Source organism: Eulemur rufifrons, chromosome 21 (genome assembly GCF_041146395.1).
Source record: "Eulemur rufifrons isolate Redbay chromosome 21, OSU_ERuf_1, whole genome shotgun sequence".
Classification (NCBI taxonomy): Eukaryota; Metazoa; Chordata; class Mammalia; order Primates; family Lemuridae; genus Eulemur; species Eulemur rufifrons.
In genome coordinates this window covers 13,236,573-13,250,746 of record NC_091003.1, presented here as the reverse complement: position 1 = coordinate 13,250,746, position 14,174 = coordinate 13,236,573, and the positions used below count along the sequence as shown (strand labels likewise).

The 14,174-nt window shown below is 50.5% G+C and overlaps 1 protein-coding gene across 1 annotated transcript in view; it reads left to right on the top strand.

Moving 5' to 3' along the window:
- GCN1 (GCN1 activator of EIF2AK4) overlaps positions 1-7,991 on the top strand; it is a 55,593-nt gene extending 47,602 nt beyond the window's left edge. Inside the window, exons 52-58 of the mRNA XM_069497414.1 lie at positions 1,243-1,436; positions 1,557-1,671; positions 3,628-3,724; positions 4,092-4,240; positions 4,703-4,810; positions 6,115-6,333; positions 7,194-7,991. Coding sequence (XP_069353515.1) covers positions 1,243-1,436; positions 1,557-1,671; positions 3,628-3,724; positions 4,092-4,240; positions 4,703-4,810; positions 6,115-6,333; positions 7,194-7,319 — 1,008 coding nt within the window. The 3' untranslated portion in view covers positions 7,320-7,991. The remainder of the gene's footprint in view (positions 1-1,242; positions 1,437-1,556; positions 1,672-3,627; positions 3,725-4,091; positions 4,241-4,702; positions 4,811-6,114; positions 6,334-7,193) is intronic.
- Positions 7,992-14,174: the final 6,183 nt, after the last annotated feature.

Sequence of the window (14,174 nt, the reverse complement as noted above, 5' to 3'; positions counted from 1 at the left end):
CAGCCACATGAGGGGAGATGCAGAGTCTGATGAGACGATGAAGTCTGAGAACAACTGAAATGAGTTCAGGTTTTGCCAGAAGTATTAAGCAAAGCTCTGATGTATTGACCATTTCTAATGTTTTACGGTGCAATAATTAAACCCTTTAGATTCAAAAAAGTATAAACAGAGCCAAGACTTGTTAAAAAAGAAAGAACTCTCACATAGTTTTACTGGAAATAAAAGCAAGCTTAAAATTTGTAGCTTTTTCCTTTTGGAAGTGGATGTGGGAGGAACTTCCAGGTAGAAAATGGGATTGTATCAGCCTGATTTTGTTGAAAATTGAGGGTTTTTTTTTTTTTATTATCACCTTCACTTGCATTCTGTGCTATTCTTTTCTGTGGTGTTTGTAACTCTAGACATAAATGTAGTCCTTACCTCCTGGGATTTTTCCCTGAGGCCATGTGTCAGATGTCACCCATGGGCAGATGGTTCCCACCTCGGATTTACCAGCTTCCCTCTGGGGTGAACCTCCCTGCAGCCTGCGAACACACTCGACTGCAGTATTTCCAGACCTTCATTGGCATTGAGCTTCCAGACAGCCACTTTGATTTTCCCATTTAACAATAAGTAAATCTTTACTCTTGGACCCATCTGTACCTTATCCAAAATGTGCCTGTTTTTCTATATGGAGTCAGAGGGTGAGCTGATGTTTGAATTAGGTGGGCACACGTGTACAGGGAGGACGCTGAGGCCGTTTGTTTTGTAGGCTTGTTCTGTTGGCCAAACGTAAAGTGCTTAGCCTATCAGATGCTCAGTAGACGGTAGCGGCTTTTGCTACACGTCTGATGCATTTCCCTGTCTTGGCATTAGAACTGCACGTCAACATTGCCGACAGCTGTGTGCCTGCCCGGCTCTCTAAAGTATTCAGAGAAGGAGGTTTTGAGTCACTTGTCCGAGTGGACAGATCTCCACTAAGCCCAGCCCCAGTACAGCGAAGGCTGTGAGATGGCTCCCTGGGAGAAGGCTGCTGACACCGCCTTCTCCTCCTGTAGTGCGTCAGAGATGCTGAAAATGATGAGGAGGCTGAGTGAAGTCTGTCTGTGCTTGGCTCTTCTCTTGTGGGCTGTCTGTTCCTCGCCCCATGTGAGAGCTGGCCTAGCTGTGGCGGTTTGGGATTGTGGTTTCTTCTTGTGTCTGCAGCACACTGTGGCCTTGGGCTTTGCCACAGCTGTGGTTTTGGGGTGCGGGTTCCTCCCACAGGTTGGGATTGCCCTGAAGCCCTTCCTGCCCCAGCTGCAGACCACTTTCACCAAGGCCCTGCAGGACTCCAACCGGGGTGTGCGCCTTAAGGCCGCTGATGCGCTAGGGAAGCTCATTTCCATCCACATCAAAGTGGATCCCCTCTTCACAGAGCTGCTCAATGGAATCCGTGTCATGGAGGACCCCGGCGTCAGGTGCGGCGCTGGCAGGGGAGTGCTGTGGCCTCCAGGGGGCCAGGTGGCTATGCCTGTGCCGGCGGGGAGGGGCAGTGGGAAAGGAGAGCCAGGGTTTAAGTTGGTGCGTTGGTTTTGTAGGGACACCATGCTGCAGGCCTTGAGGTTTGTGATTCAGGGAGCAGGGGCCAAAGTGGATGTCGTCATCCGGAAAAACATCGTCTCGCTCCTGCTGAGCATGCTGGGACACGATGAGGTATGGCAGCAAGTGGATGGCAGGGCTGGTGGGCTCCACTGGTTTCCCTTCTCTTTTCTTTGGGTGGCTTCTTTGCTGCGTGCTAGAACTTGGCAGGGTTGCCAACTGGTCAGTGGCAATAACTCTCCTGACATTTGTATCACTCCTTGTGGTTTACCAAGCATTTCCTCAGGTCGTGAGAGAGATGGGGCAGCGATTATTGATACTAATTATTCTGTTTTACAGATAAGGCAAGTAAGGTTTGTAGAGTCCCAGATCTCTTACTGATTTGCTCTCTGATCTTAAGTCACTTTCCCTTTCTGCCCCTCATCTCCCTCTTTGTATAATGAAGAGGCTCATTTATTGGTTCTGGAAACATTTACTGAGCTGAAGGGCCTAGCCCAGAGGTGAATTAGCCCTCATGGTCCCAGACCTCAAGAAACTTAGCGTCTGGTGGGATAATTGGTCTCCATGTATGTCCAGGTGGGATGTCCTAGAGGTCTGTTTCAGAGGGTGAGACTTGTCTGGGGCCACACTTTAACCAGTAGTAGAGTCAAAACCAGATTCTGGGCCCGTGACTCCTGGTTCTGTCCCAGTTCCATTAGCCTCACCCAGTCTGGAAGCATTTGTCAAGTGCCCATTGGCTGCCCAGCATGCTGGCGGGTCCAGGAGGGAGTTGAGTCTATGGATAAGAGTTTTCTCGTGCCACTGTCACAGACAGCCTTCTGTTGTGGGGGCCTGATTCACATTTGTAGGGCTAATCTTGGGAGAGTGGGCCTTCGGGCTCTTGTGGTTTTACACCTCATTGTGTACACACACTGGGCCGGCGTTGCTGCTACAGCACTTGCCACGGCTCTGCAGGTCTGGTTGTGAGCCCCTGCCACCTGCTCTGTGGGTACAGACGGGAGAGTCTACCCTCTTTTGGTCATAGTCTGTCAGGGCTTTCACAGAGCCTTGCACAGCACAAGCAAAAGTTAGTATTTAACAAATTTGCATTTCACCACAGTGGAGCTCAAAATAGATGGAGTTAGAGAGAGTGGGTGTCTGGGCCGGTTTTAGCCTTGCTTGGCACCTGGGCTTCTGTTTGGAGCTCAGAGGTCCAGACTGCTGGCAGCCCATCCTCTTAGCCTCCGAGCTTCCGCTGGGGTTGAGGGTGGCAGTCTAGGGTGCCAGCCTGGCAATAGCTTCCCCATGGGTTACTGAGTCCCTGGTGGGTGGGTTGGTTGGTTTCGGGGGACACATGTCAAGTTGGCACCTATTAGTAACATGGCACATAACTTAAGATTCCCTCTCCTGGTATTCCGTAGTTAGCTGGGAGGAGCAGCCAGGAGCCGATTGTGTACCTGGCTTTGATTTTGACAGGAAGTGCTCACCTTCACCCATCTTCCTTGGGTTGATCCGTGGCTTCGGTTTGACTTCTTAGAACAAACCCAAATAATTTAGGTGGCAGTGGGGCACTCACACAGTAGAGAGGTAGCAGGGAGCCACTCCAGGCACGATGACATACAAGCTCCGTGGAGAAAGGAGCTTAGAGTGGGTGTCTCTAGCTGGCTTCCCGGGTGGCCGTGGGCAGGTCCCTCTCTAAGCCCCTCCCTGCCGCACAGGGATGTTGGTAGTAATGGAGATAATAGATGCGAAGCATTCAGGCTTCCTAAGAAGAAAGGTGCTATGTAAATACAGTTATTATTGCTATTGTGAGGATGATTACCATATGCATACACACTGGAGTTTTCTATAATTAAGTGAAGTGCTGGGTGTGTAATGTTTAACTCCGCACGAAGTGGCAGTGAATGGCAGTCCCAATCTGGCACTGGGAGCACGGAGTGCCTAAAAGGAGGGACTGGATTTCTCAAGTTCTTCACTTGGTTGGTTCCACTCCCGCCGCCCTCCGTCCCAGGCTCCAGAGCGGCCCGCCCTGGTTCCTGTGGAGCTGGTGCTGTCGCCTACACCCCCTCACTCCCTTCTCCGCTCTGTCAGGACAACACCCGCATCTCCTCGGCCGGGTGCCTGGGGGAACTGTGTGCCTTTCTGACTGAAGAGGAGCTTAGCACCGTCCTTCAGCAGTGCTTGCTAGGTAGGTCTCTTGTACGCCAGGAGTGCCCCTTCAGGGACGTGGGCCTCTCTGCCCTGGGGGAGAGTCCGTGAGCACCTTTTAGCAACTGGACGACCCTTGGGAATCCAGCTGCTAAACAGTCGAGTTTTCAGTGGTCCCACAGTCCTGTCTCTGCTCAAAGAATACAGCTCCAAGCCTGATGTGGTTTGTGAGAGGCCTCCCCTTAATCTGCTGCTTCGGGGAGCTTCTTCAGGAGAACAGGGGGGTCCGTGTGCAGTGTGGCCTGGGCTTTCCGCCACGCTCTGAGTCAGCAGCACGCTGGTCACAGGTGGGTCATGGGGACATGCTGTAAAGTGTGGGTTGACCCCAGCTGTGTCCTTCTACCCAGCGGATGTCTCCGGCATTGACTGGATGGTTCGGCATGGGCGGAGCCTGGCACTCTCCGTGGCTGTGAACGTGGCTCCCAGCAGACTCTGTGCTGGCAAATACAGCAGCGAAGTCCAGGAAATGATCCTCAGCAATGCCACGGCGGACAGGGTAAGGCTTTCGGGCAGCCAGACCAGTCCTCCCCCGCCCTAGCCCAGCTGCCAGTTACCGCCTCGCCGGCGAGAACTGGGAAAACCCCAGAGTGGGGGTTAGGAGGCCTGGGTTCTAAATTTACCTCTGTCAGTAGCCTGCTGTGCCCTTGAACCACTACTTGATCCCTCTGGGCCCCAGTGTCATCATCTAAACAAGGACTTTGGGTTGGAGGATCTAGTGTCCATTCTAGGTCAGAAGGTCTCTGATCCTTTCTCTTGGGAAGCAGTGACGTTGCTCTTGTGCCTGTCAGCCAGGGCAACCTGTCTGCATGAGAGCTGTCGGGAGTCTTAGGTATGAAGCAGTAAAGGAGGAGAAAGGTGGCGGAGGGTCCCGGAGACTCCTGGGAATGGGATTTTCCTGGCTCTGCTGCTCTGAGGAAGGAGCGGGACGTGTCCTTTTAGCGCTGTCCGTTCTCCACAGATCCCCATCGCGGTTAGCGGGGTCCGGGGCATGGGCTTCCTGATGCGACACCACATCAAGACAGGAGGAGGACAGCTGCCAGCCAGACTCTCCAGCCTGCTCATCAAGGTGAGTGGAGCAGGGCCTGTGTATGGCCCCCGAAGGCTCCAGGACCACAGAACACTGGAAATGTGCCCTCAACTCGTTGGGTGCTAGTTCTCCATGGGTGGGCTCCCGGAGACCTCTGAACCCTTAGAGACAGAGGGTCTCTTTGTGCATTTTGCTCTGAAACAGTGTCCAACTTTTTGTCAGATTCTCAAATTGACCTGTGATCCCAAATCAAGTTAAGAACTACTATTTTAGACAATTCTTTTGTTTTTTTTTTTTTGAGACAGGGTCTTGTCTTGTTGCCCGGGCTAGGGTGCAGTGGTGTCATCAGAGCTCACTGCAACCTCAAACTCCTGGGCTCAAGCAATCCTCCCACCTCGGCCTCCCAAAGTGCTAGGATTACAGGCGTGAGCCAGCGTGCCCAGCCTATTTTAGGCATTCTTTTTGGGCACCCTGGTTTTGTAAAATTGGGGTCAGACCTAGGTTCCAATCTCAATACATCTCTCTTCCTACCTCCCTCCTTTAGTTGGCCCAGCACTCACTAGTGTGGTTCTCGCATTGGAGCACCAGGCCCTAGTTAGGAGAGCTGAGCAATCTGACAGCAGGGCCCCACGGCCCGTGTAACACAGTATGCTTCTCACGTGTTAATGTGCACAGAAATCAGAACCAGATTCTATATTTTAATGAGATGGGGCCACGCCTGAGACTCTGTAACAAGCTCCCAGGCTGTGCAAATGCTGCTGTGCGCGGACCTCACTCTGAGTAACAAGGTTCCAAAGGGTGACTGCAGACACCCCAGCCCACTGAGAGTTTCCACGGGGCCTGACTGGCTGGGGCCCACGTGCGACAGCATCAGCCCGCACTCACTTGTTCAGTCAGCATTTATTTACTGAGCACTCACTGTGCACCCAGCTGGGCTGGATCTTCACGGTAGTCAAGATCCCTGGAGCCCACGGGGAGGGCCCTAATACTGATAAGGTTGTCAGGGGACCCCTGAAGGATGAGAAGGAACCAGCCAAGCGAGGATCAGGGACAGGTGTGACCCAGGCAGTGGGACCAGCCAGCGTCAAGACTGGAGGCTGGAAGGAGCCTTGCGTGTTTGGGGAAGTAAAAACCGTGTGGGCTGAGAGTAGCGAGCCAGGGAGAGGAGAGTGGCACGAGATGGGGGGTGGGTAGCCAGGGCTGAGTCATGCCAGCACCCTCCTCCGGGAGCAGTGGGGTCGGCGTCCACACTGAAGGGAGAGTGTCAGGGCTGGGATTTGGGCTTTTTTGAGAAGCAGACTGGATGTGCACGTCCAAAAGCCTGTCCGTGCTCCTCTTCACAGTGTTTGCAGAACCCATCCAGTGACATCAGGCTGGTGGCTGAGAAGATGATCTGGTGGGCAAATAAGGACCCGCTGCCTCCCCTGGACCCCCAGGCCATCAAGCCCATCCTGAAGGCTCTTCTTGACAACACCAAGGACAAGAACACCGTCGTCAGGGCCTACAGCGACCAGGCAATTGTCAACCTCCTCAAGATGAGGCAGGGTGAAGAAGTGTTTCAGGTGGGAGCCTGGGGCTGGCTGGAGCACCCCCCCCCCCCCCCCCGTATGCTGTGGGCATTCGTTTCGCAGCTCTTCTGCATGACGGTATTTGAGCCCCATACACTTCTCTGTCACCTGGGACGTGTTAGCTTTCAAAAACAGATTGAGATTCAGGTGACTGACTGGCTTAGTTCGTGAAAACACCTGTTTCCCATGGTTTAGCAAATTAAATCTCACACTGCACCCAACACACAGCAGATCCCAGTAGAGCTGCCCGGTTGAAGCCCAAAGTCCTGATCACTCAGTCCCCTGCCCCATGCAGCCTTTAAAGTACTGAAAACTGCAGCCGCATGAGGAGTGTTTCTGGGCTTTCCCTGGACCCCTCTGATTGCTTCTAGTAGTGAGGTAGACATTCACTTTGTCTGTATTTGATTGGAGAAATCCAAAGCCATATTTTCTTTTTTATTTATTTATTTATTTTATTTATTTATTTATTTATTTATTTATTTTTGAGACAGTCTCACTCTGTTGCCCGGGTTAGAGTGAGTGCCGTGGCGTTAGCCTAGCTCACAGCAACCTCAAACTCCTGAGCTCAAGGGATCCTACTGCCTCAGCCTCCCGAGTAGCTGGGACTACAGGCATGTGCCACTATGCCCGGCTAATTTTTTGTATATATATATTTTAGCTGTCCATATAATTTCTTTCTATTTTTAGTAGAGACGGGGTCTCACTCTTGCTCAGGCTGGTCTCGAACTTCTGACCTTGAGCGATCCACCCGCCTCGGCCTCCCAGAGTGCTAGGATTACAGGCGTGAGCCACCGCGCCTGGCCTCGAAGCCATATTTTCTAACCATGTCTCCTCACGTCCACCCTTCCCCACAGTCGCTGTCCAAGATCCTGGACGTGGCCAGCCTGGAGGTGCTGAATGAAGTTAACCGAAGGTCCCTGAAGAAGCTGGCCAGCCAGGCCGACTCCACGGAGCAGGTGGACGACACCATCCTGACATGAGAGGCCCGGGCTCCACGGCAGTGTTGCAGCTCCACATCTTTGTTCAATGTTTTCATTTTTGAAAATACGTTTGTTCTGATGGGGAGCTTAGGAGATGGCATTCCCAGAAAGTATTTTAATATATCAACAGACCACAGCCAAAGCCTTAAATCAAACCCACACACAACTGAAAATCGCCTCCTCCATCTCTCGCCCTTTTCTTTGGAGAAGAGAAGGAAAAGCACACGCGTAGCCTCAGCGAGTGGCAGCCCAGGAGCCGCTCAGCCAGCTGGGTGTGGCTGGGTCTGGAACAAGTCAGGCTGCGGTTCCTCTTCTGTGCCTGAGCTCTGGTTCTAGCGCTGGCACTACCTACCTTTTGCCTAGATCCTGAGAGGGGCACAGAAGGGTGTGTGTCTGCCCAGTGTGGTGTGTCTTGGCTTGGCTTTTCGATATTGTAAGGCCTGGTTGGATCTGACCCCTGTCAGTTGAAAATGATACACAGCTCACAGTTCACAGGTCTGGGGAGGGGTGTAGGTTTACATGCAGGCTGTTTGAAGGAGGAATGTTTAATAAAGGCTTTGATTTAATCTTGATACAAGCAGATTTTTAAAAATCTCAAACATCCATTAAACATGAAGCTTCCTGCATCAGGAATAAGGAAAGCTTTGCAACTGTTTTTGTAAGTATGGGCAGTTGTCTAATTTCTGGGCAGCCCTCTCCCGTTTTCATAAGTCTTACCGATCCCTACAGACTTCTCTGTCCCGAGGCTGGGTCTTGAGAGGGGTGCAGCCAGGACTGTTCTCCCCCAGTGTGGAGAACGCAGGGCTTGAGTTAGTCCCTTCCCTGCTCTGTTCTGAGTTGGAAAGGTAGGGAGTTTCTGGTGATCAGGTTGTGAAGAGAAATCCATCCCCTCCGTGGAGTAAGAAAGAAGCACATTCCTATAGTCGAAGGACTTGCAAGAGGAAACCAAGTTGCAGTTCTTCGTCTGCCTCCTTTATGAATGACTTCCTTCCTCCTGATTCTTAGAAGGCTCGTGACACACGCGTCCTGTCTGATGGAGCACACCCCACTGGGCCTAGTGACGCAAGTTTTTCTGGGCTGTTTCCCGGGTCACAACACAGAACAAACCTCCATCTGAATTACTGGCTGGAGCTGTAAAAGGAAAAGAAATGAAAAGTAGAAGCGAACGAACTCACTTTGTGAGAGGTATAAAATGCAATACCCCAAACAGCAAGACTTGGGTTATTAATAATGCCCCGACTTAGAAAGTAAGCTGTGTGTGACTCAACACTTGTGATGGATAAGACCAGGTGACCTCTAAAGCATTTCTGCCGAAATCCTTGCTTTCTGTGCCTGAGCCTTCTATGTCACAGGACTTCCTATTTTCTTGCAGCAGACATGGTCTCAGCTGGCTCCGGGTAATTGTAGAATCCCAGGGCTGGAAGGGACCTTGAGAGGTCAGCTGAGTTGGTCCCCATAGCCAAAGCAGCCAATGGTTGCAGCTTTTGGTAGCCATGGCAACTGCTCTCTGCCTCTGGGGTTCAGATGGTCACCAGTGTCCTCCCTGCTGCCTAGGGCACGTGTCCAGCAATCTGTCTGCGTATGTGGTCACCCCTGCCAGTCAGCCGTGGTGAGACGCAGGAGTTTGTGTCGGGAGGGTGTGGGCCGGGACACCTGCCGAGCTCCGAGGCAGCCTGCAGCGTCGCCAGGGTTTCCTCCAGGGGCTTGGACTGGACGCTTCTATCCACCCCTGGCTTTCAGTGCCCAGTCTGCAGCGGGGAGGGAAACCTGACCTCCTTGGAGGTGAAAGACGCTCATTAAACAGAATCCAAAGGAAAAACACCAGGTTCCAGTTCTAGAACCCGGAGGAGGATGAGATTTCTCTGTTCAGAATAGATGGATGGAGGTTGATTCACAGACGGAGATGACTCAAAGGCTCCCGGAGCATGTTGAGTTGCATTCTCTGAGTCTGGAAGGAGGGTGTGAGCTCCCAGGAAGTGAGCTGGGAAGGGCTGTCACAGACATGACAGTGGATCCAGCAGAAAGGACCTTGTCAGCCCCGAGTCACAGCAGTCCTGAAAATAGCAGCTCAGACCAAACACCCTGGAGGCAATGGAGCTGGGCAGCAGGGAAGCAGCAGCCGTTTGTCCTGGTGGGTAGTAGGGCCGTCCAGCCTCGGGCAAGTCAGCTGACCTCTCCAGGCCAGTTTCCTAATCTGGAAAATGAGGAATTTGGAAGAGAAGCTCTAAAAAATCTATCGTACTCAAATTTATCCTTTAGGGGTTAATGGTAATTATAATAGATGACATTTGGCATCATTTCATTTAATCCTGGACAGTCCTGTGAAGTAGGTTCTCTCGTTACTATTTTCCAGAGGAAATTGAGGCACAGAGAAGTCACTTGCCCAGGGTCATAAGACTAATAAATGGCAGTCCGTCCCCAGAGTGCATTTTTTTTTTAAGACTCTCCTGTGCTGACTAGTTAGGCATCAGCATTTTTCATTCTGTAGAGCAGTGCTTCCAGAACTTTCCCATCCTGGTCCACACAGGAAACAAAAGCGCACGTACAGCACACTAGGTGAATGGATGAGCCGGCTGCAGGCCTAGCCAGGGACTTCACCGCCCCGGCCCTACCCGGCTGTTCTGCACGCTGCAGGACTTGGCTGGGAAAGTCTATAGAGAACGTAGATTCTCGAAGACTTTGATCCTCCAGAGGAGACTCTCTCTCATGTGTCTGAAAGTGACAAATCAGTATACCCTTACGCTAATGCAGAGAAAACTGAAAATGCTCTAAACCGAACATTCTCAAACCTTTAACTATGGGAACCTCAGAAATCATGGGCAGGCAGATGATATTAAAATGTGGGCTAGTGTGACATGGCTCCCGTGTCCCTTCAAGGAACCAGACCTGCAGGTAAGTTTTCTTTGTCCCACAGTGCAGCGATGCTAGAGAGCTTGGGAGAGGGGCAGGGAAGCTGCAGCGTTGACACAATTTGGGGTTCAGGGTTATTTGAGTAGATTTTGAAACAAGATTGGCGGTTAGGAATGCTTTTCTTCTAGGTATGGGTCCGTGTGCATGTGTCTTAAGTTGCTTCAAGCCTTCTAAGATACCGTGAAGGAAATGTAGATGTTGCTTTAAAGTTTTCATGTAGTGTGGGATAGTGGATCCACAGGGACTTCAAAAACAGGTTGGAAGCTCACTGCTTAATATTAAGCTGTGTGACCTAGGCATGCTCCTTAACGTCTCTGAGTGCGTCTCCTCATCTGTACCAGCTGTACAGTGAGAGCACAGCCTCACAGGGCTGTCGTCTGGATCGAATGACGTAATGCACATTCTGCACAAGGCCAGGCACACAAGGAGGTATCTCGGTATGTGTATGATGCGAGTAAAATGAGGGATGTTGGGAAAGGCACCTATTAGACAGCAAAAGGTGTGTGAATTGGGGATGAACTGCTGGACCCAGAGTTTGCAGGTGTATCATTAACTTCTTGAGTCTGCAGTTTTAAAAAAACAGATTTTTTTGGAAAAATAATGTGATGATAACTGTGTTTGACTATCCAAAACGCCAAATGGGAGGTACGTCAGCACAGGGAGGCACTTCACCACCAGATGGATCTGTGCTTCTGATACACTTGTGGGAGAGGCCAGCAGGCCGTGGTCTTTATGAGTAAAGTTGAGGCACAGATGGAAAGGAGTGTCTCTGAGACCATGTAGCCAGTTGGCACCAGAACTGGGAAGAACCCACATTTCTTGATTCTCTGGTCACCAAGCCCCAGAGCCATTCTATAAAAATAATTTGGAAGGTGGATTTAACAAAAGAAACTAGTCAAGTTCTTGGCATGTGGCCCTGTGGGGTGACTGGGTTTCCCTTTTCAGAAGTGGAGCCCAGTTATTTCACTGGGTGGTTCTGAGCTGCCCCTGGGTTCTGTTAGGAGGGCGCCCTGCTGCCTGCAGGGGTGGGAGGGAGTGTTGATGTTAATAAAGCTTAGGAAACTGGAAGAACTGGTCCAAGGACTATTGCCTCAGTGGGATTTCTGGGTGAGACCTTCCTGTGTGTGCCTGAAGCCTGAATGGAATACCCCAGTCCCTTCCTAGTGTTTTTCTTTTTTCTTTATTAAGAGACAAGGTCTTCACTCTTGTCACCCAGGCTAGAGTACAATGGTGTGATCATAGCTCACTGCAGCCTCGAACTCCTGGACTCAATTCGTCCTCCCCCACCCTTAGCCGGCTCAATCCACCAGACCCAGCTCATTTTAAATTTTTTGTAGGCGGGGCACAGTGGCTAACGCCTGTAATCCTAGCACTCTGGGAGGCTGAGGCGGGAGGATTGCTTGAGCTCAGGAGTTCGAGACCAGCCTGAGCAAAAGTGAGACCCTGTCTCTACTAAAAAATAGAAAGAAATAAGCCAAAAAACTAAAAATAGAAAAAATTAGCAGGGCATGGAGGCGTGTGCCTGTAGTTCCAGCTACCCGGGAGGCTAGGGCAGGAGGATCGCTTGAGCCCAGGAGTTTGAGGTTGCTGTGAGCTAGGCTGATGCCACAGCACTCTAGCCCAGGCAAGAGAGTGAGACTCTTGTCTCAAAAAAAAGATAAACAAAAATTAAAAAAAAATTTTTTTTTTTATACAGACAGGGATCTTGCTGTGTCCCCAGGCTAGTCTTGAACTCCTGGCCTGAAGCAATCCTCCCATCGTGCTGGGATTACGGGTGTGAGCCACTGTGCCTGGCCTTCTGGTGCTCTTCTGAGAGCAGGTTCCCTAATAAGATGGCAGCCTGGCCAGTGAGTGTATGAAAATCCCTCAGAGCTGTGCCCTCAGAGAGCTGTGGTCTGTGGGTGCATTTACATCAGATCCTTCTTACCACTTAGATTCCCACAAAAAAAGGGAGGCAGGAAGCTGGGGTGCAGCAGGATCTAATCCAGCGTTTCTCAAATATTTTGGCTTCAGGACCCGTTATACTTTGAAAAATTTTTGAGGACCTAAAGAGCTCTTCCATATGTGCATCTTATATTTACCACCTCAGAAATCAAAACCGGTCAACTTTAAAGGATTCATTCATTAAAAAAAATTAAGCCCACTACGTGTTAGCATAGACATAACATATAATTGTTTTCCAAAACAAACCATGCTAGTGAGGAGTGGCACCGTTTGACATTTTTGCAAGTCTCTAATGTCTGGATTCTCACGTCTGCTCAGCATTCCATCTGTTGCCTATCACGTGTCATGTGGGCTCTGGAAAATACTGTATCCTCACAAGTGAATGAAAGTGGAAAAGGCAAGTAACAGTATTATGAAAATGTTTTGACTTTGCAGATCCTTTGAGAGGGTCTCAGGGGGCCCTGGGGTCCTCAGACCACACTTGGAAAACCACTAATGTAATCCAAAAGTTGAGGGAGAAAAATTCTGAATGGTTTGGAGGTCAGGGGACGGGGGTGGTTGACCCTGTGTTAGACCTCAAATTCGGCCCACACCCCACAGAAAGCAAACTCAGGAGAGGGTTCAGTGAGATTATTTCTGACATTCTTTCCAACTCTTTAAGTGCTGCATGTGGCTTCACTTTAATTCAGCAGACACCAAGTGCCTGTCATGGGCCAGGTCTCCAGAGGATGCAAAGATGAATGAGACGTGGTCCTGGCAATGGCAGAACTTATGTTCACTTGATCCTGGGGCCTGCTGCCAAGTCTGCCGGTGCGGCATCAGGCTGGCAGGTGTGGGAGAAGGGGCTGATTTCCACTTCCATAGGAGGGACAGACCAGCCGCAATTCCTTTATTCCTTCCCTCTCAGACTAGCACGTTGAGTGGTGCTCCATCTTGCTCCTCGTTTAAGGTTCCTGTCGTTCAGTTAACCTGCCTTCTCCGAGTTCTGATTGACCCCCCACTTCTGCCTTCTTGCAGTGTTGCAGTGCACACTCCCCCTCCCTTGCTACCTAGCGCTTAGCAACGTTAGATTGCACGTTGCCGACCTGTCTGAAATCTGCACTTCACGGGTCCCGCCAGGGCTCCACTGACCTTCACGTCACTGCTACCCTCGAGGGCCTGCGTTCCCGTCTCCTATGCCTGCCAAGCCTCCCCATTGGTGACTCCTCACTTCCCGACCCCCTCCTCCCCAAAGTTAAGCTCTTTGAAGTGCCCTTAGCCCACCTTCTCCCCAAATAGACAATCCTTACTATTCCCTGGCTGCCAACCCTCTACCTCTGCTATCCTAAAAAATATTTCATTGGCCCACTGCTCTCACCACCAAGCATCCCATTTCTCTTTTTGTTCATCGCCAAACTTCTTGAACGAACAGTAGATCCTGCCACCTCCAGGACTTCACTGCTCTTGCAAACCTCGGTGTGCTCCCTGCTTTAGTTTTCTCCTTAGACATATCTGTTGTCTGCATTCTCTACCAGAATGTGAGCTCCACGAAAGCTGAGATTTTCTTGAAATTACTTATTGCTGATTCCCCAGCTCCTAGATCAGTGCCTGGCATATAGTAGGCCCTTAAATATTTGTTGAATGAATGACTTGTCTTCCCCTACTACCCTGTAAACTCCATGAAGATAGGAGCTTTGTGCATGTTATATACTCAGTGCCCAGCACACTGCCTGACACCTAGTAAGCACTCAAATATTTATTGAATTAGGGAATGAGTCCAGTTACCAGGGAAACTGTAATTTTTTTAAAGCTGCTTTGTCTGGTTAATATTGTTTTTGTCTTTTTTTATCTGCTCCTGCAGTTACACCTGGGCTTCAGCAATAACCTTTAAACCTCTGCAGCTGAAATCTATCTGCATGCTTGTGCCAGAGATTGCTCCTCTGCTCAGAAACTTTCAATGCCTCCCCATTGTAGTTCTTTTTTTTTTTTTTTTTTTTTGAGACAGGATCTCACTCTGTTGGT